This window comes from Cloeon dipterum, chromosome X (genome assembly GCF_949628265.1).
Source record: "Cloeon dipterum chromosome X, ieCloDipt1.1, whole genome shotgun sequence".
Taxonomy (NCBI): Eukaryota; Metazoa; Arthropoda; class Insecta; order Ephemeroptera; family Baetidae; genus Cloeon; species Cloeon dipterum.
This window is the reverse complement of record NC_088790.1, coordinates 4,309,000-4,336,935: the sequence shown is the minus strand read 5'-3', so window position 1 is coordinate 4,336,935 and position 27,936 is coordinate 4,309,000. Positions and strand designations below refer to the sequence as shown.

Genomic DNA, 27,936 nt, shown 5'->3' with positions numbered 1-27,936 from the left:
TCTTGGTCAGCGACTTCAATGCTCTATCAAAATGCGGTCTAATTTGGCGCGGCGTAGATTTGCGGATTGCCTTGTGACGTATATTACTGTCTTCGACCAATCAGAACACCCGCTATCCTCCACCGCGCAAAAATAGATCGTTTTTCAATTTTTAACACCGCAAAGCATAAATCGCAGACCACTTAAAATGGAGTTTCTTTTTTTGTTTTTTGCAGTATCAACTTGTTGGTAAAAAATAAGAAGTCAAACTAAACGTGCAGTAAAAGAAAAATTAGTAGTGTAGTAGTGCAGATCTCCGCGCTAGTGCCTATGAGTCAGGTTGCGTTGGACGCAAACAGGTGGCGTTGGGAGGCAACAACTGAGCAGATGATTACCATCGGTCGGTCGTCCGCCTGTACGGAGTTGTCGGAGTTTCGAGGAAGGGACTGAAGGGAGGCCGGGAGCCGAGTCGCCAGGCTTAAACAAGTCGAGGGAATGTTGTGCGGTTCGTCGGGCCGACTCGACGCCGTTTGCGTGGCTGAGTAGCCGAAATCGGAAGGTGGATGTGTGCAGTGCCAAGTTGAGTGCGTCTGCCTCGGAAATTCGAGGGACCTGAGTTTCGCGTTCAACCAGCTTCAAGATGCTGCGCTTCCTGAGCCGCAGGAAGGGACGCAGCAACGGGCCGCAGAAGGCGACGACACAGGGCCGACCAGGCAGCGAGTCGACCCGCATTGTGCCCAACAAGAACCTGGTCCAGTGCAGGGTCATCCTGCTCGATGGCACCGACCTCTCGGTCGACCTGTCGGTAAGTTCATTTGAATACGGCCAGGCGCAGCTTTACTTCGAGGATATTTTTGCCAAATTTGAGGAGTAATAATAATTTGCAAATTTTGAAAATTCAGGGGCTTCTAATTAATTTGTCAACTTCGAGTGCGTCACGCGGACACACGATTGTGGCCGATGACGACTGTCTGTCGATTTTTTATTAGTTGTATGGATTGAATTTGAAGGTCAGTTGCATGTTATAAGTGGTGGTTGTGGTCTTACGAGTGCTCCTTTCGTTTTATAAAAGTACTACGTTTGCACTTAACAAATAAAAAAATTCTAAGAGAAATAGTATCATTGGAGTAAAATCTACCGGAAATTTCTACGAGGGAGATAAACAGGTATCCTAGTTGGAAAAGTGCGTCCAACTACAATAATTTCTGAGCTGCGTCCCTGGCAAGGCTGCCAAGAAAGAAAATTTATTGGAACTCCATCAGTACATTGATTTTTGCGCATTCAAAGACCTGACGTGGGAAAATATCCTTTCAGGTTCACAACGGATCTCAAGTCTCAAGTTACTTGGGAGTTTTGAGACAACAATTGTTTGAACTATTACAGGTCAGGTTAGGCTTCAATCAAGATTTTACTGATATCCAAATTTCGGTGACACCTTCAGAAGGGACACCTCTCCATTTGTGATATTGACACCATATATTGATTGAGCAGTAGTTAAGACAGTCTACTACTTTATTGCCTCATCGCTTGACAAAGAATGCTGACACAAGTTTGTTTTCTTTTTGTCAATATCGCTTTTGAGTTCTCATTCACCAGCAGCGGTCATGAGAAAAATAATTATTGTCTTGCAAACTCGATGAAAATTCAAGTTAAGAGTTAGCCTGCCATTCTTATTACATTTTATTTAGTAAAATAGGGGCCCTTCAGGGTGTACTTTTAAAGAAACTGATTATTTGATGATAAAGAACACAACATGACTTGTAAACAGTAGTTTTCGTCTTTTTGAATTTTATAAGGCCCCTGAGTTGAACGGTTGACGCCATTTTGTGATGACAAAATTGATTAAATTGTTGCAAATTTGCCAAAAATTCAAAAAATATTTTGGCTACTTGACATTCAAGCTAAAGAATAGTTTTTTTAAATTAAAAATGGCGTCAGTCGCTCAATACAGGGACAGATAGCGTGCAAATAACTGAAATTTGCTTGAATTGTTAATCAATTTGGAGCTGAGTAGCAATTAATTTCAGATTTTGCTGAAATTTAACGGTTGTCAGTGATTTTCCGCTTGATTCCGATTCCTCTCGTCACGATATATCCAACGGTGTGCGAATTTTGAGAAAAAATTTCATAAATTGTGAAATAAACCGTGATTTTAATATTTATAATCGCCGCTTGATTACCATGTAAACTTTTAAGCCGATTTTCTCAGAAATTTTGTATTTTTCAACTTTTAAGATAATTAAAGAACTTTTCTGTTGCTTCTAATTTTATTTTACTTTTATTTTATTTACTAAATCGGACGACTGACCGAAGCCCTGATTGTGAGTTGACCAGAGAGCGGAGAAAAGCGCCCGCAGCACCTGAACTAAACGTGACAGATAATCACCAAAGTCCAAAACACAAAACACGCGACCCTTTTTATGACTTACACAAACCTACACTCGCATTCCCCATCCGGGTGCATGCATTTTGATTGAAAGTGCGTCGCTTTGGGGGCTTCCTCGCGTACGGCCGTCTATTTTTAATAATGGGCGATTATTTTGCGGGCAACGCTTGGAGGAGGGGGAGGCGAGGACATGCCGTCATTGTTGTGAGCAGAATCTCATTTATTTTCATACGGTATTTCTCTCATAGCCGCGAGCCAAATTGTTGCTTCTTGTGTTTCTCAGCCGACGCCGCCGCTTTGCTTTTGCTCTCGCGATTGTCAAGAAACGAGGCGGCCGACTGGCTCCGCGTCGATTCGAAAACGAGTTTTGACCCTGATTCGCATTCACTCTGGCCCCGACACCGCGTGCACCATGGATCTATTGTGCACGATTCCTCGGGTTTACATTCAATTTTTAGCCCGGCTCGTTTTCGTTTGTGGGGCAACTGCTGTGCCAATTATTGTTGACTGCAAAAAGAGTGCAAAGAGACCGACCCTGATGTTTGCGCGCATTGTCAGCTCGTGTAATGATTCATTCACCAACTAATTGGCAGGGTTTGAATTTCTCCCACCTGGGTTTCCCAGACATTTAAATGTCAATCAAGAAACAAAATTCTTCCCTTTGAACAATAAGTTAAAGAAAAGCACCGTTTAATTTCCTTTGAAAGCAGAACAAGATAAATCACACCGAATCATTACTCAAAATACTCGGATGGAATTCAAAAGAGTTAAAATCCTCTTTTATAAGCCCTTTTTGCTCTTGAGCGATCAATTGGAGGCCCGCCCACCTCTGGTAAGTGATCTTCAGCCATAAGGAACTTCCAGTTTCTAAAGGTTTGCTCCGTTCTGTTTGAGGTCAAGGACACCGAGGTGGGCCGAGGGGACCCATGAACTGCCCCTCTACACGCACAACTGTGGGCAGCTCACCCCTTTGCTTACCCGCAGTATAAAATGAAATCAAAAATCACGAGAAGGACGGCTGTGTTGTTTACCATAGTGTGCGCTGCTCGCCTGCAGCTACTGATTTTCGACCTGAGGACCGAGCCACTGCACCCGCCGACGCCGCCCCATCGCTGGACGCCCGAATTCACAACCAGCGAGGTGACTACACGCTGCGTCCTGCCCATTTGGACGGCCCTGGACGCCGGCAGAATTCAGGCACACAAAAACAGCTGGCTCAGGTCCCGCCTTTTGCTCGCACCTGTGAGTTTAAAAGTTTCTCCTGTAAAGCGCGCGCTTTGGCACCTTCTGCTTTGCCTTGCGCTGAGCGGCCAAGTTGAGCTGAATCCCGGTCCGCTGGTTAATTGTGTCCTGTGCGACCGACCAGGCAGGAGAACCCAGATCAGAATTAAATGCGGTGAATGCGGGAAAAATTATCATGCCACATGTTTGAAAATGACGACAAGAGAAAAGGCAAAATTTAGACTAGGCGGCTACACGTGCATGATCTGCGCTCTTCCCTCTATTTCTGACTCCCTCTGGTCGCTGCCGGCTGCAATTAATTTTACAGTTCCACACACGACAGTCAATCGTCCCAAGAATGAGGCTTCCATACTTTGCTTTAATGCAAGATCCCTGAAAAATAGGAAGAGGGCGGCAGATATAGCGGCGCTGCTCGAGGTGCACTCTGCCGACATTGTCGGCATCAACGAAACGTGGCTCTCGGCGGACGTGCTGGACCACGAAGTCATCCCAACTGATTACGTCGTGTTAAGGAAGGACCGCGTCGGTGGTAAGCGCCCTGCAGGCGGCGTCCTCTTGGCCGTTTTGCCGCACCTGCAACCGCGCCGGCAAAAGCAACTCGAAACGAGTGCAGAAGCAGTCTGGGTCGGATTGACCATCTCTAACGTGCGAGTGCTCGTCGCCTCTGTTTACAGAGCGCCGAATTCGACCGCCGTACAAAATGAGGAGTTGCTCCGCTCATTGTCGCTGGCCGCCGAGCAACAACACAATTATGACGCACTGTTTATTATGGGAGACTTGAACCTTGATGTCGATTGGAACGCCGAGTCACCCCTGCCGAAGTCTACGATCGCCGAAAATTTTCTCGACAGCTTCGATAGCCTTGCCCTTGCTCAGCTAATTAAAAGCGCGACGAGATCGACTGCCACGAGCGAGAAGGTCATTGACCTGTTTCTCTGCGACACACCGAACTTGGTATCCACCACGGAAGTCACGCCCGGGGTCAGCGACCACGACGCCCTGCTCGTCCACCTGAGGGTCGACTCTCGCCGCCCTTCGCAAATTTCCACCACGGTGCCCGACTGGCGCCGTGCGAACTGGCCAATGTTAAACGAGCGACTAGAAGAGAGACTCCAAGCCGTGCACGCCAACGATGACCTGTTCTCTGCCTGGGAGGAGTGGAAGTCTATTCTCTTTTCGTGCGTTTCAGACTGCGTGCCTAACAGACGCCAAAGATCGAAAAAACGACTGCTACCATGGCTAGACAAAGGTTTGAAAAAAATGATAAGAATAAAAAACTCGCTTTTCAAGAAGTGGCAAACAGAAAAAACCGACGAAGCCAAAACTCTCTTCCAGACTGCAAGAAAGGCGACGCAAGGTGCTATTAGGTTGGCCAAAGACCGATGGTTTTGGGCGCTCGGTCGAGGCCCTGGCGGAGCAGCGGTCTTTTGGAAGTTCATTCATTCGAAGTCGAAGGTGCCTATCAGCACATCTAGCTTTTCTGCGGGAGGCCAAATCTTCACCGAGCCACGAGCGATTGCCAGCCGATTTCTCGCCTCATTTAAGGAAAATTTCTCGCCGGCTTCACTCGACTTTCCATTCCTGCGCCGCGCACCAACTCAAGAACAAAAACTGAGCGAGTGGCACATCTCCGCGGGTGCTGTGGAAAATCTACTGAAGACCCTCGACAACAAGAGTGCGACCGGACCTGATGGCATCCCAGCGGTCCTGCTGAGGAACTGCGCCGTCGCCCTGTGCCCCAGCCTTTCTCACATTTTCCAGCTTTCAATCTCAGCGAGCGACCTGCCGATGGACTGGAAAAATGCAGCAGTCACCCCAGTACCAAAAGATGGTGAGAAAACAAATTTCAAAAATTATCGGCCTATTAGTGTTACCTCACTTGTTGGAAAATTGCTGGAAAAACATGTGCGCAACCAGCTGGCTGCATATCTGGAGCAAAAAGAGGCTCTCCCTGACGGCCAACACGGTTTTCGCTCGCGCCGATCGTGCACCACGATGCTGCTGCGGACGCTCGACTCCTGGACGGCGGCCCTAGATAGCCAGAGCGGCGCCCGAATCCACGCCGTGTTCCTTGACTGGAGCAAGGCATTTGACAAAGTGCCGCACCGCCGCCTGTTGAATAAACTCCAGTTTCACGGCGTGGACGGTGCCGCTCTCAAGTGGCTAAAAAATTTCCTCGTCGGCCGCAGCCAATTCGTGCGCTTCAACGGGGCGCTGAGCGAACCGTGCGAAGTGACGAGCGGCGTCATTCAAGGTTCATGTCTTGGCCCACTCCTGTTCAACCTTTTTGTCGCCGACCTTCCTGCAGCTGTGAATACGAACTTAGTCCAATACGCAGACGACTGTACGGTCTACAACAACATCAATTCTGACGACGACATTGACGCCCTGCAGGATGACCTCGCCCGAATTGACATTTGGTGTTTGAATAACGGCATGCAGTTGAACGCAAAAAAGTGTGTGGTCATGGACGTCACCCGAGCGCGCCTGCCCTGCAACCCGCGTTACATCATTGGTGGCGTGACGCTGAAGTACGTGGCCACGCAGCGGCTTCTTGGCGTGCACCTCTCGAGGGACCTCCGCTGGAACTACCACGTTGATGTCCAGCGGAAGAAAGCGGTGCAGACCCTTGGCTTTGCTGCCCGCAACCTGCGAGGATGCACGCTGAGAGTAAAAAGAATCGCATACCTCTCCCTTGTCAAGCCGAAAATGTTCTACGGATCACCGGCGTGGCACCCTTCTACAAAGACGAACACGGAGAAGATGATTAGAGTGCAGAACAGGGCGCTGCACTTCATCCATGGCCGCCGCATCCCGCCGCCGATCCAACAAAATCTCCTCTCAGTACCGGCCCAACTCGTGTATAATGACCTCCTGTTTTTCAAAAAGTGCCTCACAGGAGTGACGGACTACGACGCGATGGCACGAATCACACTAGGACGCGTGCACCGTGGCGACGACCCACTGCATCCTCGGCTGCAGCAGCCACCGGCCCGAACCGACCTAGGCAAAAATGTGTTTGACTTTCGCGTCGTAAAAGAGTGGAATGATGTGCCACCAGTAGTGAAGGACTGTTCTGCGGCACAGTTTCCTACCATGTGCAAGGCGTATGTGATTGCAAGATTTTAATGTGTGATTTTTTGTGATGTGTTACGAATACTAGTCTGGGCTCACTTCGGCTTTGTCCGCAAGGGCAGGGTCTTAGTAACGTGTTTTCCTGAAGTTTCGCCCTTTCTCACATGATTTCTATTTGTATTTGACTTGTGATAACATTAATGTATTATGACAAAGTGTGAGAATAAATAAAAATAATAATAATATTAATTAATTGTTCAACGTCACATAGGTTGCTTTTATTCCGCCTCTCTTTATGATACGGGCGTGGCTAAGCACTTCCGTAATTAGACGGTGCTCTCGTTACACAATGAGATGTGATAATGCGAGGTTCAAAAGGTAGACGGCGCCGGTGATAATTAAAAACGTGCTCAAATAAGAATCAAGAAGGTGCAGCAAAAATAATGTTCCACTGATTCTCGGTTAACGACCTCTTTGGATACTCTTAAAGGTTTTTTCTTTTCTTTCTTCTGTTTTTCGTAATTTCTTACAATTAGCGTGTGTATTTTCTTTCTAAGAATATGTTGTATCAAAATTCGCTCTAAATTTTTTGTCCGCATGATTTGACATTATTCGGCGATCCGTCTTTTGAAACAGATTTCTCTCCCTCTGCGTCACCACGGGTGTCAAGCCTCTCCTGCGCAGGTAGTCGTTTCCTTTCCATTATTGCCTCACGTACAAGCCGCCCACCTCACCTCAACTGACAAAGAGGGTGGTTCAGAGGGAAAATCGACAAAACCTTTGACTCTCCACTGGAAAGCCATTGATGCGTATGAGGTCGGAAATTCGGTGCCCGACTGCGTAATTGGTCCACTGAAGGCTGTCTGCTGAGCAAACTTATAACACAATTGACGGTCATTTCTGAACGCACTGCAAGAGAAACTAACCTTGAAGTTCTGAGGCAAACGTGCAAATTGCGGCCGATAAGAAATACACAGTATTGATTTTTATCATTTTCATTTAATTTTTTGCTACTGCTTCTTTTTACGTCCAGTTACGGCTAAATTACTTTTACTTGACTTTTTACAACACAATTTCTTAACTGTAATGATCGGGATAGAGACGAACACAGCAACAATTATTAAGAGAAAGGCGTAAACGTCCAAGAGGGCGAGTTGGAAGCAATTTAGGTCGAGTGCTGCGGACCGCAAGTGATGAGCTCCATTGTGCCTGAGCACATATTCCACCCAATATACGGCCCTGTCCAAAGGCTTTTCCGGCTGGTCATGGAAAATTTTCGATCTTTTCTGGGCTTCAGCTAACATACTATAATTTAACTATAGAATTTGTTGTTAGTCAGCAATTTTCTTGCTCACCTTTTATCGTTAAGTGCAGTAGTTACTGCCCAAAGGACAGATTCTTTGGTTATGTTCTTGAGGTCAAGCCGCAAAGCGTAACCGCTCATGGCAGCCCTATTGACGTTCAATTTTTGATCGCCGAAAACTGGGATTCCAATCAAGGGAACGCCGTGGTACATTGCCTCCTGAGCACTCAGTAATCCACCATGTGTGATGAATACTTTAACATTTGGGTGGGCTGTGAATGTTAACATGGAGATAGATAAATTTTAATGAATGAAACAGTTGGTTAATGGAACCTAATATTTCCTGCTGAGGCATCCAGCTCGCGACCTTGACGTTCTTTGGCTGCTCAGGGATAGATTCAGACTCCCACTTCCACAAAATCCTTTGCGGCAGCTCGGCAAACGCTTGAACCAAAGCCTTCCTCTTTTCCTCTGGGAATAATTTTCCTTGCAAATTTGATCCCATAGAAAAATATATGACTCCATCTTTGCCTCCATCTAGCCACTCTTTGATATCTTTCGGAAGAGGTTTGCTTGGTGGTTTGACGTGCATTCCCCCAACCTCAACAAAGTTTGGCACCAGGGGACGGGGTTGGTTGAACGCGTAGTGGTTATTGGTCAAAACTAAACTGGCGGTGCGACGCAGATCCTTGACGTGAGGAACATTAGGTCCGAATATTTCTTTCTTAAGGCTCTCTTGGGAAGGGAAGTAAAAAATTTCGCTTCCTATGTCCCAATATATTTTAAAGGCCGTGTTGACTAGTCTCTCCCAGAAGTTCATTTTAGAAGTGAAGGGGAGAACGCTGTTTGCCACGTACGATGTCGTTATTGGATTGCCCACTGCTTCGTTGGACCATTGGAATCCTCCCATGGAAGAAATTAGTACGATCGGTGCCTTTTTATTTGTTTTATAATCACAAATGAACCATAAAAATCAGTTAATACCTTAAAATGATGACCCAAAGCAAAGGTAGAATCACACATGAAGTCCTCAACAATGACTAGGTCGAAGCCTCTTTCGTCTTTCAATAACTTTTGCACGTCTGAATTGCGCAGAGATAACTCGGTAATGTTTTTAGCCTCCAACCAGTACGCAAATGGAACAGTTATGATATATTCGTCTGCATAGTCATACAGATTCACATCGGTGAATGCCTTCAAATATTCTTCCATGCTTTCCGCAATGCTAATATCCGTGTAGTTGGACGGCGGGTCCTTCAGGGGATAGGTGCTAACCACCACTAGTTCGTGACCTCGCTCAGCCAGAGCCCGGGTCAATGCGGAGAAGACGAGCATGTGGCTCGTTCCGGGAACAGGAAAATAGCCGAGAATCCGGGCACCATCACTTATCGCAAGGCACAGTAATATCAATGCCAAAGCCAAGCTTCGACCCATTCTTGATTAAAGAAGTGGACCAGTAAAATTCAAATTGCAACTCCCTTGTCGCTCACGGTGCTCAAACTAAGAAAAGTAGCCTTATCAATCCTTGCAACGAGCTTTGACAAAGTGATGATACGTGACACAGCTAGTTCCAAGTCCAATATCTTATCTCTTCAAGTATTATCATGTTGCCTGCTGCCAATCGATGTGAGGATCAAGGGTTATAGCCAAACTTACACGAGTACACGAAGCAAAGAATGCGAGAAGTTCAAAGATAATGAGAGTCACAACTTTAGTGCTAAGATTGTTTATTGAAACTGGGTCAAGACTATTGCTTCTTTTTATTGCTTGATTTAATAGTTACCTGCTTTTTCTTGCAACATAATTTTTTGAACAAAAGTACAGGGATACTGACAGATATTCCAACAATCACAAAGAGAACTGCGTAAACGTCCAAGAGGGCGAGCTGGAAGCAATTGAGATCGAGAGCTGCAGATCGCAAGTGATTAGCGCCGTCATGTCTGAGAACATATTCAACCCAGAAAACTGCCCTGTCCAAAGGCTTTTCCGGTTGGTCGTGGAAAATTCTGGACCTTCTCTTTGCTTCATTCGAAATACTATTTCAGAACAAAAGTTAAATTTGTTTTTAAATTATTCCTCTTATACCTTTTGTCATGAATAGCAGTATTTACTGCCCAAAGGACGGATTCTTTGGTGATATTGTTCAAATCAAGTCGCAAGGCGTAACCACTGATCGCAGCCCTGTTGACATTTAATCGTTGGTCGCCGAAAATCGGGATACCAATCAATGGAACTCCGTGATACATAGCTTCCTGAGCTCCTAGCAATCCGCCGTGCGTAATGAATACTTTAATATTCGGGTGGGCTGCGAATATCAAATTTTAAAATAACAAGAATGCAATTTTTGGCTAATTAATAACCTAATATTTCCTGCTGTGGCATCCAGCTCGCGACCTTGACGTTCTTTGGCTGCTCAGGGATAGATTCAGACTCCCACTTCCACAAAATCCTTTGCGGCAACTCGGCAAACGCTTGAACCAAAGCCTTCCTCTTGTCCTCTGGGAATAAATTTCCTTGCAAGTTGGAACCCATGGAAAAATATATGACTCCATCTTTGCCTCCATCTAGCCACTCTTTGATATCTTTCGGGAGAGGTTTGCTTGGCGGTTTGACGTGCATTCCCCCAACCTCAACAAAGTTTGGCACCAGGGGACGGGGTTGGTTGAACGCGTAGTGGTTATTGGTCAAAACCAAACTTGCCGTGCGACGCAGATCCTTGACGTGAGGCACATCAGGTCCAAATACGTCTCTTTTTATACTTTCTTGGAAAGGGAAGTAAAACAATTCGCTTCCAATGTCCCAGTACAGGTTGAAAGCCGTGTTGACTAGCCTCTCCCAAAAAGTCATTTTTGCAGTATAGGGTAGCATACTGTTGGTAACGTAAGAGGTGGAAGCAGGATTGCCCACTGCGTAATTCGTCCATTGAAATCCTCCCATGGAGGAAATCAAGACGAGAGGTGCCTGCAAAAGGCAATGAATTTTATTTTAAACTTATAATCTTCTGCATACCTTGAAGTGATGGCTCAAAGCAAAAGTTGACTCGCTCAAAAAATCCTCTGCTATAACGAGATCAAACCCTCTCTCGTCTTTAAGAAGTTTTTGTACTTCCGGCTCATTTAAGGCGATATTCATGACAGTTCTGGCTTGTATCCAGTACATTATCGGAACCGCGATGACCGACTCATCAGCAAAATCATACAAATTCACGTTCACGATTTTATAGTAAATTTCTTTCAAACTGTCCCACAAGTTGATGTCCGTATAATTCGCTGGTGGGTCTTTTAGGGGAAAAGTGCTGACGATTACTAGCTCATGTCCTCTCTCAGCCAAGGCACGTGTCAACGCGGAGAACACGATCATGTGGCTCTTTCCAGGAACAGGGAAAAAGCCGAGAATCCGGGCAGCTTCTCCTGTTCCTAAGCACAAAAGGAAACACGCCAGCACCAATCCGCGAACCCTCATTATTGATCTGTGGACACACGAAAAACAAGTCTTGTTGTGAATTGTAACTTGCAGTTAGTCAAACATAAGACATTTAATAATCTTTCCATTAGGAATGGTAAAGCCAAATTATGTTTTACCCAATGAGATCCACAGATTTCTTCTGTACGGCTCACACTCTAAGTTTCTAATGAACTAGCTTGATCTAAAATGCTATCAGATTTCAATTTAATAAAGCGATTATCAGGCAAATCAACAACCATTTTAATCTATGTTTGATATGAGATTGTCCGAATCTACTTTTTATAATTAATATGTGCACTGTTCCAATTTGAAGATATCATAATGGTTTGTTTGTGCTGTTATATGTGGCAATAATTACTAAAGATAATAACTATAATAAAGTGCATTAGTACCAAATCTCATTCTCAGTGCCAGAGAAGAAACGTTTTGAATCATCAAAAGTAGGAAAACATTGCGACCTGCTAGCTCGGCAGCTGAAGTGGAAGGAACTAATCGCAGCAACGAATGCGGATGGCGTGCCTGCTACGTATATAGAAAATCATTAATTCCACTGCGCGTGTTCGGTTATGAATGAGGGGACACGAATCAACCGGAAGTAATATACGCGTAAATTATGCGCGGCTGTCGCCTTCAGTCCAGCAGGGGTGCTTTACTTATCTTTTGATTTTGCTGCCACCTGCTAATTCTATTATTCAACAACGCCTGTCGCGACTTGGCCGCAAAAAAGTAACAGTCGCGTAATGTCTGGCTGCTTGTCGCCAAGCACATTATTTGGCTGAGCGTTGAAGCAGTCAGGTCATTATCCAGTGGATAATCGCGTGATTGCTCCACCTCAGTTCCGCCAATTCTGTGCGAGACAAAAAAGAGTTTGGTTTAATCGTCTGATGCACTCCCCGTCTTTGGAGGAATGGAGCCGAAACCGACGCACATTTGGTTTTTATTGGCGCCTGATCACTTTTCGCGGTCTGATTGTTTCTCACGTTCAAGGACGAATCAATTAACGTGCTTAGTTTTAATCACCGTTGGCCGGAGTTTTACGATTTAATTTGAAGTGCTCGAGTGGCACAGCTAAACAAGGAATCAATTTGTAGGGCAATAAATGATATTTTTATTTAAAATAAATTAAAAGTTTGCCTCTAAGCCCTAAAAAGCGATTCAGTCATGTTGTTGATCCTGGCGGAAGGCGGAAGGTCACTAAAAAAACATTATGTTACATCGCCAACGGATTTTTTTATGTTCATCCAAGGTGAATCAGAGATGCACTTTCATTTTATTCATTTTAATATTCTTCATCGCCACCTCTAAATGAATGAATGTGAAATACTCCTGTTCTTTGTAATCAACCTTATCGCAGAAACTGAAAAGAGTTAATCGCCAAACACCGCCATCTTGATGTCTCAGATGATGAGCAAAAATTCTGCTTCTCTATGATTGTTTGAGTTTTGCAAAATTACCTGTCTTTTCAGCCTGCTGCTTTTTCCAAAAGTAACGCCGGCCACTTAGCGAAAGACGCGGCCGATTTTTGGCTAGTGTTGCGACTGAATGTTTATTATTATGACGGTTTGGTTCGCAAGCACCAAGCGGCACCGCGAAAGGAGTGGGACCTCTGTGATCATCAGCGAGGAGAGGAGGGAGATAATGATAGGAGGATGAAAAACCCTTGGCCTGCCGAACGTGCGTAAAAACTCGTGTCCTTGTGGTGCATGACCAGCGGAGAAAAAAAACGAATTTTCTCGCTGATGGGAGGAAGAAATGCGGACAGTGCGATTATGACGCCTTTGCTTTTGTCCCCGCGGAGATAAACTCGCGTGCGCCGTGTTAGTAGAGCAAGCAGCAGCCGGTATTCTAACGAGAGCATAAATTATTTTGCTCCTGTTTCTGCCTGATGGTGATAAGAGCAAGCGAAAAAGGAAAGGAGCGAGAGTCGGAACGGCTGCAGGTAATTAAGGTGGCGTTCCCGTTAAAGAGCGAGCGAGCAGCTTGGCGGGCGAGAGGCCATTGTGCGTGGGAGGCAATGCTCCTTTCGTGCCATTGCTCTTGAACCGCGCGCCACTCGCAGCTACAAGCAACCAAAAGCCGCTCGAGCAGTGAAAGCGTTTCCTTCCACCTTCCACCTTCGGAAAATTGATGCCGGGACCCGCCGCAGACAAATAAATGCATTGTGATTAATAATGCGCCGCTTAATTGCGTCACTGACACTAAGTTGTGAACAGGAAAGCCGGCCGGGGCTTTGAAATGGTTCATCCCAAGTGAAATCGACCACAAAAATGTTTTCTATATACCATCTAAGAGTGCGCCTTAAAGGCGTCTAAAAATAGTTTAAATTAGCTAGAACCGGGAGGATGAGTGCAAATTTTTGTTTCGCGTCTGGAGATTTTTCTGGTGGTGGAATTTGTTAGATCCGTTAAAAATAGACTGTCCTTGCTTTGGTTAAAAATACGTATTAAAACTTATTTCAATAACAGCAAAGAAAATGTCACTTTCGTTAACTCTCAAATAATTTACACAACGACTTGTTCGTTTTGGCGGTATAAAAACAGCCAAATTAAGTTACATATATTATTTTAATACTAACAATTTTAGTTTTTAAATTCGAGCATTTGGTATCCAGTTTTCTTTAAGAACTTAACTTAATTTTGAAAAAGTCGTACGACCTTTTAGGAATAAATCAAAATTTTAAGTAAAAACAGTTTCTCTGTTAACAAGTTTTCAACATATTACGTCTAAATTTTAAATAAAATGATATATACCAAGCAACCAGCCCAGTTTTTATTCTAATTGGTTTGTTATTCATTGATAACACAGTGCAGTAACGGTAACGAAAAGAATTTCGTGTGCATCAATTCATTTGTAATAAAAAAGACAGCTCGGTTTGCCCAAACGCACTTTTACGACTCAGTTTCTGTTACCTGGAAACCTCTCGTGTTTGAATTCCCTTGTCTGCGAGGCATGAAACCAACTGCACAGGTCGTTGACCAAGAAAAAAAGATTATGCTGGTGCACCGGCGTGAGTAAAAATATTAAAACCGAAAATCGCAGATTCCCTTTCGTCTCTCCCATTCTACCGAGATAATTGGTTCAGCGACCCCGTCGCATTCTCATGAGCTACCGAATTCTGTGCATCCAGGAAGCAAGAAAATGCATCGAACCGTGCGTCCCGAGGTCACTTTCACTTGACCCCTGTCCTTGGTTGTCGTTTCACGGTGATTAGCCACGGGCGTTTGTGGTGGCCGTTGATTAATCGCTCCACTCAGTAATCAGAGGCTCAAGAGAAGACGCTCGACTGCCGCAAAAAGTGCTGTGTTGATGGGAAAATGCACCTTTGATTCGGCGAATTCTATCAAAAACACCTTTTGTTGGAGTCGTTTCTTTCCCCTCCAGCATAGATAGTTTCCAAAATAGTATTTTAAAGAGAAGGACTTTTAATAAAAATAAATCCAGCAATCCCACGATTTTCTGGTTTCCTGATAAAAAAAAATCGAAATATTCAATCAGCAGTATGTTTTTTGCATTTGAATGTGGAAAATTTCTATTAGCCATTTAAATTAGAAAATCCCTGTTAAAAGAAATTTTTAGTTTTTAAAAATTAAAAAATCTGTCTCAAATTGGCTAATATCTTGGCACTGTATCCATCCATAAAAGCACAAATTATATTGTAATAAGTTTCTATAATAATTAGTGCTATTAATTTTTATATTTTTACTTTCTATATTTTTAAAATATTTGCAACTGTTTTATTAAAATTCAGGAATTTAGAATGACTAATATTCAGTTTAATCCGGCAGAAACTATAAGAATAGCCATCTTTCATGTCGGGAACCAGGAAAAAAAATAAATATACTGAAGCCTCGATACTGAAAATAAAGATTTTAAATATAAATCCTTGACCTGTATACTACCAAACAATTATAATTTTTCGAAAACAAAATTTTGTATCGTTAAAATGTTTGAAACAACTGCTGTAAAAGACAAAATTTTAAGAAAAAAACAAAATAGTCTTTTCCAAAATGACAGCGCCGCAAAAATCCAATTTTGCCCCAGTTCCCTCAGGTTTCGCTAATCAAACATCAGCAAGCGGTGTGATCTTCTCACCTCCGCCGCCGTTGAGTGAGAAAAAGCGTGCACTGCTGCTTTGAAATAGAAAGTGATCGCGCTGATAATTAAATTCACACTCGCGGTGCAACATAGAGAGAACATGCACGATTTGCTGGCGTTTTGCCAAGTTGGTTTACGGCCCTTCAATCCCGCATTTAAATCAGTTTCCTCGTCAGATACTAATCTAATGATGATTTCATCCTAGGATTTTTTTATATCACGTGTTTTTAGATGGTGCCAAATCAAAATTTACTTGGCAGGATATAGTAAAAATTTGATCTTTGTTTAAAGAAATAAAATTAGATCGGTTATTGAGTTCAAATCTCGAATTTTGGGAATTTTGGCTTTAGAAGCTGCTAGGTTTAGTTATAAATCTTTTTAATCTGGATTGTAATTTTTTTAATTAACTTCTAGGCAAAAAAATTGTAAATTCCTTAGTTTTATGAAAATTATCTTAGAAAAAATTAAAACCCTATTGCATGACTTTTCTGCTAGAAAACTTATGAAAATTACCAATCTCATCCAATCTTTTTCTAAGAGTTTGAAGTCACACAATCAGCAGTTAATACCTTGCCCTCATTTGAGCAATGTTTGTAAACCTTGAGGGGGCGTCGGTCGAAAAGTAAGCAATGGAATTCAGAAGCATTGATCGCTACTGGCGGCTGGTGGCTCGGCGGCGCGGTCGCGATTGAGCAACAGCGTAATATTTTTTGTGTCACGGCGCGGATTAGCGAGAAAAAGCGACGTTTTTGGCTCATTGATGACGAGTCGGCGGCTGCCTAATTGGATTTGCCTTTTGCCTAGCGTTTATTCGCTTAAGCACGCTCGCGCATGAAAATGCAGCAGTTGCTCGCCGTCAGCCGCGTTTCCACGAGTCAGTGCTCTTTTTTTCTCAGCGAAACGAATGGATTTTGCCTTTTGCTAGATAAGGCAGGAGATTTATGCTTTGCGGCATTTATGCCTGTGCACATTGACATCACGTGCTGACGTAACCGCTGGTTGAATTAAGGGGGAATCACCTGATGAGTGTTACTCGCTTCTTCTTTCCTGCTCTTTTGGATTTTGTCTTTAATTTGCTGCGTTTCTCGAAAAAAAAATTAAGCTTGTCGCTTGACTTCGTTCCCTCTCGCCGCGATTTATCCAACAGTTGTGTGAATTTGTTGGAAACATTCCCTAAATTGTGATTAAATCGTGATTTTACAGTAAAGAGATGGTTCATGCTATAGCTGCTTGATTATCTTTATTCTTTGAAGTCGATTTTCTCAGAAATTGAAATCTCTTAACCAATTTTCAGAAAATATTTCAGTTACGCAATGACAAATTTTTTTAGAGTTTTTTTCCCTTGTGACCAAATCGAACGTCGAACATGTGCTGGAAAGAGAATGTGGGCACATGTCGGCCAAGCCCTGAAGCGTTGATAATACGAACTGGAGCTGTGGAGTGTCAATAATGCGTTATCTTAGCTTGCAAGTTGGCTGATATCATTTTTCATAACTCGTATTTGCCGTGCATGAGCGTGACTCACTGACGCGCGCAGAGGCGTAATACATTCGCGCCGTCGAGACTTTTAATTCAAGTTTGTTTTCGGCCAAACGAATGGGCCGCTGCGGTCTGACCACTGGATTGTGTCGCTTGTTGTTTACCGCAATTTGACGATTTACTCCATGGAGGCGATGCCTTTGATCATTTCCAGCACATCGACTGATTTGTGAAATGAACTGTCACGTTGCTCAAACAGTTAATCTAAAGTTGATTGAGAATTTAGGTTATAGGCAACCGAATCCCTCAGTTAAAAAGTGGTTTTTCGTCTGAATCTAAAACCGAGACAACAGCTCCACAGCGTCAGCTAGTGGAAGCGAGTCATTTGACAGTGTATCATCTGCAGTTCACCTTCTTTTTACTTGTACTGGTTGTCACTGTTGCGCTGCTTTCTCGATCTTAGGCAATCATTACGTCCAATCAGAGAACTGATTGCTCTCTTTGCTTGATCTATAGCGTTCTTGTGACACTTTTTGCTAGGTTCAGACCAAAAACCACCAAAAAGTAAAGGTATTTCACGTTTGCACCGACTTTCGGCAGGTCTTTTCGAATTTTTGACCGAGTGATTCGACTGCTCAACCCAATTCAATTTTTCGGAATCGATTGGCACTGTCAAAAATGATATCCCGCAGTTCTACTTTAAACCGTTTTGCGTTGCGTTTGAGAAATAAACATCATAAATGGTCCATAGAATAAGTAAATCTATCGAAACAATTGTATAAAATTAAGCGAAAGTTATTATTTCAAAACGAAAGCTTCAATATTTAAGTTTCCCTGTTGTTACTGTAATAATAATAATGCAGACAGGTGCAACGGGAAGTAGTATTTAAAATGCATCCACACCGCACACAAATGGTTCAGATTGCGCGAGAGAAACTCCAAATTAAATCGAATATGATTGATCGGAAGAAGACCAGTCAGGGTTTCATTCTCAAGAGAAAATTACATCTCTCACGGTGAGCCGGTAGCAACTCCGTCGTCGTTCGTTATTCAATTTCCTTTCTCTCGGAACGCAAACGCAGTGCCCGCGCGCGAATGAAGGAAAAAATGGAGTCGTCATATAGCTCGCCCCGCTTGCCTCACTTTACTTTCATTTTCAATCAGAGACGAGAGAAAAAAAATGGATCAGATCGCAATCTGATGAGATGAGTTTTGCCTCAATCTCAATAAGGTTTCGACACAGTCGTGTCTTCTCTTGAGATTTGGGTTAGCATGCACAATTTAGGTTGAGAAATTCTCCAAAGTTCACGAGGCAATTATGTAGGGGGAGGTCGGTCGAAAAGCTTGCTAATTGCTCAATGTCAGCTGTGAAGATCAGCAAGAAATCAGATTTTACTGTGGAAAGGTACTGCAAAGTTCAGAAAAATAATTTATATACCGTTATATGCCTCGAAAGGATGTCCTAAAATTTGGGAAGGAGCTCAATTTCCGTGATATTGATTTTAAATCAAGCGGCGGTCATCGATTAATTGTACTTGCTGTAAAATAAAAATTTGGGCTATTTTTCATCCAAATTTGCACACCGTTGAATAGATCGCGACGAGAGGAATCAAAATGAAGCGAGTAATATTTGATAATAACTGTTAATTTTTTCGAGAAATTTAGCACAATTGTAAATTTAACTGTTACCCTGTACAAAATTAAATTCAACTACCACCTTGTATTAGCATTAATCAACCCTCTACAGCGTCAAGTATATAAATAAATCAGTTCCATTCCTGCAGTTTTATTTCCTCCACTTTTTCGGCAAGTTGTAAAGCTTTTAAAGTGTCCGCTTTTTAGCACTAGAGCGTCATAATTTTCACGTTGGTTTGCGGTTGACAAAGATGATTAACACGTCTATTTTTTTCTCATGTGTTCGCAGAAAAAGGCGGTGGGCAGTGATTTACTGGAGCAGACCTTCTACTCGCTGGACCTCATTGAGAAGGACTATTTCGGTCTGCAGTACACAGACGCCAATAATGTGCAGGTATACACAAACACTCGCGCGCGCACGTGAATTTTATTACACACTGTACACACTTGAGCGACAGACTAACCTGCACGATTACGTAATTTTTCTTTCAGCATTGGCTCGACCCGACCAAGGCTATTAAGAAACAAGTCAAAAGTAAGTGCTCTCTTGAAATCGAATTACAATAGTTCCTTGACCGAATGCAAATTGATCCGCAGTTGGACCACCCTACACATTCAGACTGAGAGTGAAATTCTACTCTTCCGAGCCAAATAATTTAAGGGAGGAGCTCACCAGGTATTTATCATGAATTTTTGTTCACAAGAAGAGCGCACGTATTAATCCGAAAAAAATTACAATCAATTTTACTGGAAAAAAATTATACGCTTGCCAAAATAGAGCTTGATTTTGTGAAAACTGTCTACAAAATTTAAAACTGCTACAATTTTCCTTTAAGTATGAAATTCGCACATTATTTAATAATTTTTCTAGCTGAGCAGATTTAAAAAATTGTAAATTAAATTTTTAAATCCGGTCATTTTGGCAGTTTAAAGTTTCTTACAATTTTGATAAATTAACAACGGCAAATATATTTGTTTAGCAAACTGCACTAACAAATTTTCGGATTAAAACGTGCTATCCTGAATCATCAAATCAGTTGAACATGAAACGCCCAATAGGAATTCTTTCTTTGTTAACGTTTAGAGCGTTTATTATGAAAGTGACCTTTGTTCTATACACTACGAGAGGCGCCCAGACTGTGGGTGGCAAAAATTAAACTCTGGTGCGTGTGTTTTAGGTACCAGTTCTTCCTGCAACTGAAACTTGATCTGCTAGAGGCGCGTCTCAAGTGCCCCATTCAGACTGCCGTTGAACTAGCCGCACTTGCCTTACAATGTAATATTACGTGCGTTGTTTTTCACGTGCAACGCTAATTGTCGCATTGCAGCTGAGCTGGGTGACTACGAGGAAGGAGTGCACACGCCGGCTGTCATATCAGAATTCAGATTCGTCCCCCAGCAGTCTGAGGAGATGGAGTTTCTGGCGTTGGACGAATACAAGAAGTGCAAGTGCGTGACTTTTGCTCATTTTTAAGGCTTCAGGCTCTTATAAACAGTGTTCACAAACCAATTTTCAGCTAAATTTATTAAAAACTATTTACCTTTTTTCTCATAATCCCCAAAAATCGCTTTTGATGATTTATTTTGACAAAGAAATTCGTCAAAAGTAACCACAACCTTGTGTTTGCAGAGGATACACACCGGCTCAGGCTGAAATGCATTTCCTCAACAAAGTGAAGTGGTTAGAAATGTACGGCGTGGTTATGCACACAGTTCTTGTGAGTTAAAATTAACAAACAGGTCTCCTGATTTCCTAATTTGGACGCTCTTATTTATTTAGGGAAAAGACGGGTGTGAATATTCTCTAGGACTGACCCCTACAGGTATATTAGTTTTCGAGGGAACCCAAAAAATTGGTCTCTTCTTTTGGTAAGACCAATATTGTTTGTACTTTTCTGATGACATTAAACATTTTGTCTGTCGCAGGCCTAAGATCGGAAAGCTGGACTTTAAAAAGAAGAAACTCACTCTTGTCGTGGTAGAAGACGATGAGCATGGCAGGGAACAAGAGCACACTTTTGTGTTCAGGTACGCTTTTTACCCAATATGTTTGACAAAAAGAGAAATGACCGCCGTTTAAAAAATTACACACATATATTACAAATATAAATAGGATTCTGCGAAAGAAAAAATGCTGAAGTTATCTCACTTAATATTGTTCTCGGAAGAATAATTTTGTAACAAATTGTTTGATATTTTCAATAATTAAATTGCAAACGTTCATCACACTTCTATTTGATTTTAGTCGAAGAAAGTTTCAAGGGTTTCTAAATTATTGCCTCATAAATAAAATAAAAAATATATATATATATATATAGTGCCTAATTTAAAGGAACATCCATACCTTAAGAATAAAGACTTACAAAATTGCTTTTAACAGAAATACCAGAATCCAGAAAAAAATCATCATCTGGATAAAACTGGAAGTTTCGTATTTTCCGGTTAGGAAAAAGACTGGATCTTATTAATCTTCCTTTTTTTAGTGCATCCATTAAAATCTTTCTTTGCTTGTTTAAAAAAAACTGGACGTCTCTTACTTTTTTAACCAAAATGTTACTTTGCGTGCTTGTGCAGAATTTCGCGGTTTGAAAATCTTGAACTTTCGTTAATGTTATTTATATATTCAGATAAACTGGACGTTTCTTGCCGTTTTTTATTGAATCTCCGTCTAACTGATCATTTCCTCTGCAGGCTCCACAACGAAAAAGCGTGCAAGCATCTGTGGAAGTGCGCAGTGGAGCACCACACGTTCTTCCGGCTACGGGCGCCCGTGAAGGGAAACTCGGCGCGCCAAAACTTCTTCCGCATGGGCTCTCGCTTCCGTTACAGCGGCAAAACCGAGTTCCAGACCACCATCACGAGCCGCAGCAGGCGCAGCGTGCAGTTCGAGCGGCGGCCGAGTCAGCGCTACGCCAGGCGGCAGAGCCACGTGCTGCGCGAGCGGCAACGCAATCCGCCCGGCGCCTCGCAGGCGGCCGCGGCCGCGCCCCCTGAGCCCAAGGTGGTGGCCACCCCGGTGCCCCCTCAGCCCGAGACGGCCGACTTGCTGCAGCTGCACGACCTGGATCCAGCGCCCGCGTCGCCGGCGCTCACTCCCCAGTCCTCCCTCATCGGAGGATCGATCAGGAGAAGGAACAGCCCTAGCAGAATGAGCAGCTCCAGCGGCGGAAGCAGCAAGGGCGCCGTTGCCCTCGGATCTAAGTCCACCTCGCCTGTCCCACCAGGTTTGCAATTATTGCTTGTTTACTATATTTTTATATGTGAAATAAGGAAGGATCCAAACAAAGGTGAACCCTTGTTGGTGCCATGGTTCTTCAGATTTTGTAATGAATCCTTAAGAATTTTAGGTTGAAATTTAAGAAATTACTAATTTAAAGGGGTTTAGGGTTTTGGCTCCTGGTTGAGATAAATTGAAATCAGTGCCTAAAATTTGGTTCATGACATTCTAAACAATTTCTGATCATTGACTAACTTGGAGGTCAACAGTCAAGGCCACAAAACGTGATTTTCAAGTTAGAAAAATAATTCACCACATATATTGAAGGAAAAATTGTCTCCAAATCAATAAATTCCAAAATGTGTCTCCTATAATCAAGTGTAACATATCTAAAAGAGGTGGTACTTTTTTTCTTTTTTGAGTTATTCAAATCAGAGTTAATATAATGTGTTTTTTCGTTTTTTCTGCACCCTTAAACATGAAATTCCCTGAAATTTTCTTAATTTTGGCCAGATTTCAAGTCGATTTTCTTCGGAGGCGGCTTATTGGCTTATTTTGCTGAAATCGAAGTTCTTGATGCCGATTCATACGTTTTCCGCCATCACAAATTCAAATCTGAACTCTTTTTTTGCTTTATCTAGCACCGTTTAATTCTGTAACAAAATGTCGCCCTAATGTTGGTGCTTTCGGGTGAGTGATAAACGTGTAAAATTTTTCTTCAGATTCGCCTTTATTTGGATCCTATACCATTATACATATTTATACCTTTTTCATCTACTTACGTGTCAAATAAACCTTTAATTTATACTGTGCCTGCCCAAAACTTAAATTGTAGGGGAGCCTTCTCAGAAATCGGACTGTTCAGTAATTCAGTAGTTAGTATATGTAGCATTAACAAAGCTGGTCTTTAATCATTTAATTCTTCAACTTAAAAATCGCTCCTCAAAATTTTAATTTTATCTTTGTCATATAGAAAATTTATATTCTATTTTCAATAAAATTAGCCGTGTTTTTTTGTTACGCCACTACTTGTTTCGATAATAGAAACACTCGATTTTGTTGAAATCAGGATGGCTGAAATCCATTGTATTATAATATTTAAATAGTAAATTCATTACTTATTATACCTCAATAATCTTTTGCTTATCCAACGACGTATTATCAAGCTATCTTGCTCAGGAACAAGTTAAAAGCTTTTAATTAAATAGCGTGGACTACATTGAATTTATTAAAAATGACTTGGATCAATTTTCAGCTGTAATCGCTGAAGAGCGGCTTGACTCTTTGCTGAAGAGTTTGGCAAAGGAAACGATTTCCGCGGGTCGCGAAGACCCTGTGAATGAGGCCGCAGCTCTCAATCCAACCACAAAGGCAACTGGTGCGAATGCCAAAATAAATTGGGTTTCGGCTCTTTCCTAATGCACGTTATTCGTTTTAGAAGTTGACTCCCTTTCCTGCAAGATTTCCATTGTCGATCCGGCAAGGGCAAGCTCTCCCGTGACCAATGGCTCTATTCAGCCCAACAACCAAACCCTCAAAGGACACAATCCTTGGGGCGCTAGACCTCTTCCTCCAGAAACTCTCAAGTGCAATATTCTAAAAGGTGTGAATGTGTGTTTCTCTCTTGCTCTGTGTCTCCCCTTCATTTTTATGTTTCCTTGTAGTGAAAAATCACATTTTACTCAAATTATAATCTTGTTAGCTCGAGCTGAGGAAGAAATGAAGAAGATACCTATTGCCGTGGAATTGAGCACTCCAGAGAAGATGAGTAATGTCAACGATGAAAGGAATGTTTTGTCCCTGTAAGTGTTTGTCAATTGAAATAATTTCAAATTGCTTTGTTCTGTTTTTAGTCGCTTGTTATTCGTTTAAATAAGAAATTAAAACCGCCAAATTCCACTTCAAGGCAAACCTCCCTTCAAATTTTGAGCCCTATAATATCAGAATTGCCATTTTTTGAGGGTTTCTAAGCGAGATTAGTTTTTATTTTTGGACTCTCTAAGTTAAAAAACGTGGTTTTTTATAAATTCGGCAAAAATAATTCCATATTTGAGTTGGTGATGGTAAAAAACATATAAAACGACACCCAAGGACGTCATGTTTCAAGCTAGTTTATTTAAGCCCAAAAACCCACCCCTGGGGGCTGAGGGTGAGTTCCAATTTCAAATTCCACTTAGTGGATTAACCATAAAATTAGCATAGTTTTGGCTGGATTAGGGCTGTTAGCGCGCAGAGACATGAGTAATTGATTCACCCCCTGCCCATGGGGGTGGTTTTTAGGGCTTAACTCAATTTGCTAGAAATATGACGTTCTTAGTGTCGTATAATCTTTTTGCCATCATCAATTCAAATCTGGAGAACATTTTGCTGAATCTTGTACCGTTTTATAGTATTTGCAAACAATTAATTCCTGAAAACCTCAAATTTCAGACAAAAAATTAAATGACCGTAATTCAAATGCTTAAAAAATACTCAAACTCTGAATAACTGACAAAAAATCCGTAGCATTTGATAATTCTCTTGTAATTGGGCATATTTTGGAATTTAAATCCATCGTTCTGGAATAATTCTCATTTCAATACGAGAATTTCCCATATAGATAGATTTTATGACAAAAACTAAATCTTTCCTTCGCAGCTCCTCTTCGGAAAGCGTAAATCACAAGAACCAACTGTACGCCAGCGCGCATGACTCGAACCATCTGGATTCCTCAGCAGCGACCTTCGTCTCAGTGGTGAGTCGCATTTTTTCCTGATTTATCTGTCTTTTTGTAGTGTACAAATAAACTGCTAGCTTGACTCGTAGTGTTGCTTACTGTGCCCGCTTGCTTTTGCCCCTAGGGCGGAGACATTTTGACCCTGAGTCTGAGCGGCGGAGTTGGCGCCAGCGCCTCTCTCGTGGAGCCGCTGCTACTGCTGCCGAGCCCCGTGGACGAGGCTGCGGCGGCAGCAGCGGCCGACGGCAACAACCCCGTGTCCGTGACCCACTTCTCGTGGGGCGAGCGGGGCCAGGTGGAGAAGGTGAAGCTGCAAAACGGCGAGACGACCCAGTTGTCGTCGCCCACCCTGCCGAGCAACCCCTTCAACCCTTTCACGGAGCTGCCGGGCACGCCCACGTCGCCGCTGAGCACGACCAATCCGTTCATCACGACTCCAAACTCGCCGCAGGAAAAGAAACTCAATCCCTTCCTCAACATGTTCACCAACGGCGACGAAGCCCCAAAGGTGTTGGAAGCGGCGCCCAAGTCGCCCGTCATCAAGCAGCACGAGGATTTGATCGCTGATAAGAACGCCATTGTCAAGGTACCGCGCCTGCTTTCCTTCTCCTAGCGCACTGCATGCTTCTGCTTTTTCAGCACGTAACCACGCTTCTTTGTAATCGTCCTAATAAATGATTATTCTACATCTGTAAAAACCCATCTTCATACCACACCTCAATCCTCGATCCCTTAACACCAGCGAAATTTTTGGTTTTTATTTTTTTTTTTTCAATAAAATTTGGCATGAAACACTACACAGCACAGTCAATTTTATTCAAAAGGAAACTCATCTCAGTTATTGGCGATATCATTGATTAAACAATGAGGTATAACACCAGGGGAAATTTGGTGTCATTTGTTTCGCAACATTTTGACTTTTTAATATGCAGTTATAAAATGCCCTCTTGGCAATTTTTACGTCAAATTTGATCTTCACAGGATCGTTAACCTAGGGAAAAAACACCACACTTGATGAATTTGGCCTTTTTTTCGTGTTTTGATCCTCAGGGTCCCGTCATGGTTGGACCTTAAAGGTTGGACTTACATCTACTTGTCAAATTTGGCTTCTCCGCGTGGCTACTACTTGTCCTTTTGGACCTAAATCTAGAAAGATCAAACAGGGCACTTGAAACATTGAATTTTCTAAAAAAAATACGTGAAAGGTGATATTGACCTTTCATTTTTTGTAAATTTAAAAGTTCAGAATATGAATCTGCTACAAAATTAAACGCCAGAAATTTCTGTCCAATCGGCGTCTAAGGCCTTAAATTCGTATGGAAGGGCTCGTATTTAATTTTCATTCTTTGGGAAAATTCTCTGCATTTTTACAAACTAACTAGAAGCAATAAAGGGCCCAGATTTGAAATTGTGGTGGTGAAAAAAATTAGAAACGACACCAAGAACGTCATGTATCAAGCAAATTAATGAAGTCAAAAAATCCCAAAAATCTACCCCCTGGAGCAAAGGGTGAGTTCCAAACCCGATCTCTGTTTAATAAAACATAACGTACCATGAAATTTAAGCTTACAGTTAGTTGTGTCCAGATTTCGGATGTTAGCATGATAAATCGGAGGCTGCGATTCGAAATTAGAACTCACCCCTTTTCCCCTGGGGGTAGTTTTTTGGACTTCAGTTAATTTGCTCGAAACATGACGTTCTTTGTGTTGTTCCATATGTTTTTAACCATCACAAATTCAAATCTGGACTTATTTGTGCTGTATCTTGTGTCGTTTCATTTATGAGAATATTTTCTATGAACTAGATTAAATCTAATTTGACCTAAAACTTTATTTTGAAAATTTAAATCGCCTAAAATCGTGAAATTGGAAATCTACTACTTGAGTTCCGTAATTCCACCATTAATTTTAAAATCATATCCTAGGAGTTTCCCAATTAATATTTCTTTTAATTTCAATTTGCCATTCAGAATAAATTAGAGGCACTGGTAAAATTAGGGATTTTGCAAACCCTACCTGGGTCTTTGGACAAAATCAAACCTTTCCTGTGGTTGCTGAATGATGAGAGTCAGCTGCATGACCATCATCAGAACTCTTCAATCGGAAGTCCTTTTGAAATTGGTGCATTTGTCGTTGACAGGAAGCTAAGCCCCAATCTCCAGAACCAGCGCTGAAATCAGCGGAAAGCAAGCCAGTGTCGCCGCAAATATCGCCGTGGCTGGTGAATGACACTTCTTCAGAAGCTCCCATCATCCGAAAAACGGTAATCACAACCGAATTATGATCGAGCATAGTATTTACACTTGTGATTTTAAGCGTTTAATTCATAGTTTAAACAATGATTATGTTAATCTCGAGCGTATGTAAACGTAGTAATTGTTGGCAAGTGCAATTATTCTCTATGCAATATCTTATTTGGAAATCCTCTCATTGTCAGCTCATTTTAATCAATCAATTAGTGCTGCCAAATCCCCTGATCATGCTTTTAATGAGTAATTAAGTGTTATTGGTGCGCTGTTTTATAGCTGATAAGTGCTGGTGTGCATTTGTTTTTCTTTTTTCATCGGACACTTCCAACTCTCTTGTGCATTTCAAAGCACATTCCACCCGATAATCCAGCTTCTCGTTCTCGAGTGCCATAATAAGACAATTTCTACCAAGATCAAAATTTTCTTAACACCAAGCATTCCGTCCCTGGAAATAAAGTTCTTCTCGATCGATGAGTTTTTTTTATTTAAATCGATGTCTACTGATGTGACAATTTAGACTTGTAATAATAAAGAAACTTTATTGTAAATAAATCACTTGAGTTTCATTTATAGTATATCAGTAAGGTATGTAATTCAACTTAGGCTGTTTCCACGAGAAATCTGCAACTTTATCAAGTTTTGTTTGAGCACTCCTGGTTTCTTGGCTAGTGATTAGGGTGACGAAATAACAAAGTTTTGCTGCACTTTTCTGGAAAATCGGTCTGATATCTGGAGAAACGGGCCTCTTGACGTTCACAAAAAAGAAGCCCATTAAATTTAGACAGCTTATAACTATGAATAACGAAGAAATTAAGTCCAGATTTGAATTTCTTGAGGTGAAAAACATGGAAAGAGTCACCAAGCATGTCGTAATTAATTCCAAGTATCTAAAAAATGCTCAGAATCGCACCCCAGAAGGATGAAGGTGAGTTTTAACCCCAAACTAGACCTAATGTTATTACAATTCAGCTTTTTTTTATAAATTTATCAAATAAGAATGAAGAGAATTGATTTTAATTTCATATATCACCTCGTTTTGAGGTGGTGTCCCCCGTTTCAATTGAATTAAATTTTTCGTTTGACGATTGTCAATTAT

General features: G+C 42.1%; 3 protein-coding genes across 5 annotated transcripts; 1 reads left to right on the top strand and 2 right to left on the bottom strand.

The window, feature by feature from the left end:
• Nucleotides 1-391: 391 nt before the first annotated feature.
• Nucleotides 392-27,392, top strand: yrt (yurt). 3 transcript variants are annotated; one of them, XM_065492371.1, is made up of 16 exons: nt 392-784; nt 18,949-19,053; nt 19,152-19,194; nt 19,257-19,335; nt 19,838-19,935; nt 19,988-20,108; nt 20,290-20,377; nt 20,440-20,528; nt 20,586-20,687; nt 21,351-21,883; nt 23,132-23,254; nt 23,318-23,479; nt 23,579-23,678; nt 24,514-24,610; nt 24,717-25,178; nt 26,732-27,392. In XM_065492371.1, exons 1-16 carry the CDS (start codon nt 620-622, stop codon nt 26,873-26,875), a joined length of 2,511 nt encoding a protein of 836 aa, XP_065348443.1. In that variant the 5' UTR covers nt 392-619; the 3' UTR covers nt 26,876-27,392. The 3 variants fall into 3 exon arrangements, with proteins under 3 accessions (XP_065348443.1, XP_065348442.1, XP_065348444.1); XM_065492370.1 differs by having other exon boundaries at nt 23,315-23,479; XM_065492372.1 differs by lacking the exon at nt 24,717-25,178 and having other exon boundaries at nt 393-784; nt 23,315-23,479.
• On the bottom strand, nt 7,671-9,483 carry LOC135945022 (UDP-glycosyltransferase UGT5-like). Its single transcript, XM_065492373.1, has 4 exons — nt 8,970-9,483; nt 8,319-8,919; nt 8,038-8,257; nt 7,671-7,987 (listed from the first exon to the last, which is right to left on the bottom strand). Exons 1-4 carry the CDS (start codon nt 9,417-9,419, stop codon nt 7,693-7,695), a joined length of 1,566 nt encoding a protein of 521 aa, XP_065348445.1. The 5' UTR covers nt 9,420-9,483; the 3' UTR covers nt 7,671-7,692.
• LOC135945023 (UDP-glucosyltransferase 2-like) lies at nt 9,693-13,060 on the bottom strand. Its single transcript, XM_065492374.1, has 5 exons — nt 12,905-13,060; nt 10,995-11,454; nt 10,346-10,946; nt 10,071-10,290; nt 9,693-10,021 (listed from the first exon to the last, which is right to left on the bottom strand). The coding sequence occupies exons 2-5, from the start codon at nt 11,445-11,447 to the stop codon at nt 9,733-9,735; spliced, it is 1,563 nt and encodes a 520-aa protein (XP_065348446.1). The 5' UTR covers nt 11,448-11,454; nt 12,905-13,060; the 3' UTR covers nt 9,693-9,732.
• Nucleotides 27,393-27,936: the final 544 nt, after the last annotated feature.

What these genes read in the sequence shown, in the direction of transcription:
- yrt (XM_065492370.1), top strand. Translation starts at nt 620, where the DNA reads ATGCTGCGCTTCCTGAGCCGCAGGAAGGGACGCAGCAACGGGCCGCAG. An exon ending in GAGCACACTTTTGTGTTCAG is followed by an intron (nt 20,688 to 21,350) that starts GTACGCTTTTTA and finishes TTTCCTCTGCAG; the next exon opens with GCTCCACAACGAAAAAGCGT. An exon ending in TCCAACCACAAAGGCAACTG is followed by an intron (nt 23,255 to 23,314) that starts GTGCGAATGCCA and finishes TATTCGTTTTAG; the next exon opens with AAGTTGACTCCCTTTCCTGC.
- LOC135945022 (XM_065492373.1), bottom strand. Translation starts at nt 9,419, where the DNA reads ATGGGTCGAAGCTTGGCTTTGGCATTGATATTACTGTGCCTTGCGATA. An exon ending in CTTTGGGTCATCATTTTAAG is followed by an intron (nt 8,920 to 8,969) that starts GTATTAACTGAT and finishes ACAAATAAAAAG; the next exon opens with GCACCGATCGTACTAATTTC. An exon ending in GCCTCAGCAGGAAATATTAG is followed by an intron (nt 8,258 to 8,318) that starts GTTCCATTAACC and finishes TAACATTCACAG; the next exon opens with CCCACCCAAATGTTAAAGTA.
- LOC135945023 (XM_065492374.1), bottom strand. Translation starts at nt 11,447, where the DNA reads ATGAGGGTTCGCGGATTGGTGCTGGCGTGTTTCCTTTTGTGCTTAGGA. An exon ending in CTTTGAGCCATCACTTCAAG is followed by an intron (nt 10,947 to 10,994) that starts GTATGCAGAAGA and finishes TGCCTTTTGCAG; the next exon opens with GCACCTCTCGTCTTGATTTC. An exon ending in ACTGCTATTCATGACAAAAG is followed by an intron (nt 10,022 to 10,070) that starts GTATAAGAGGAA and finishes GTTCTGAAATAG; the next exon opens with TATTTCGAATGAAGCAAAGA.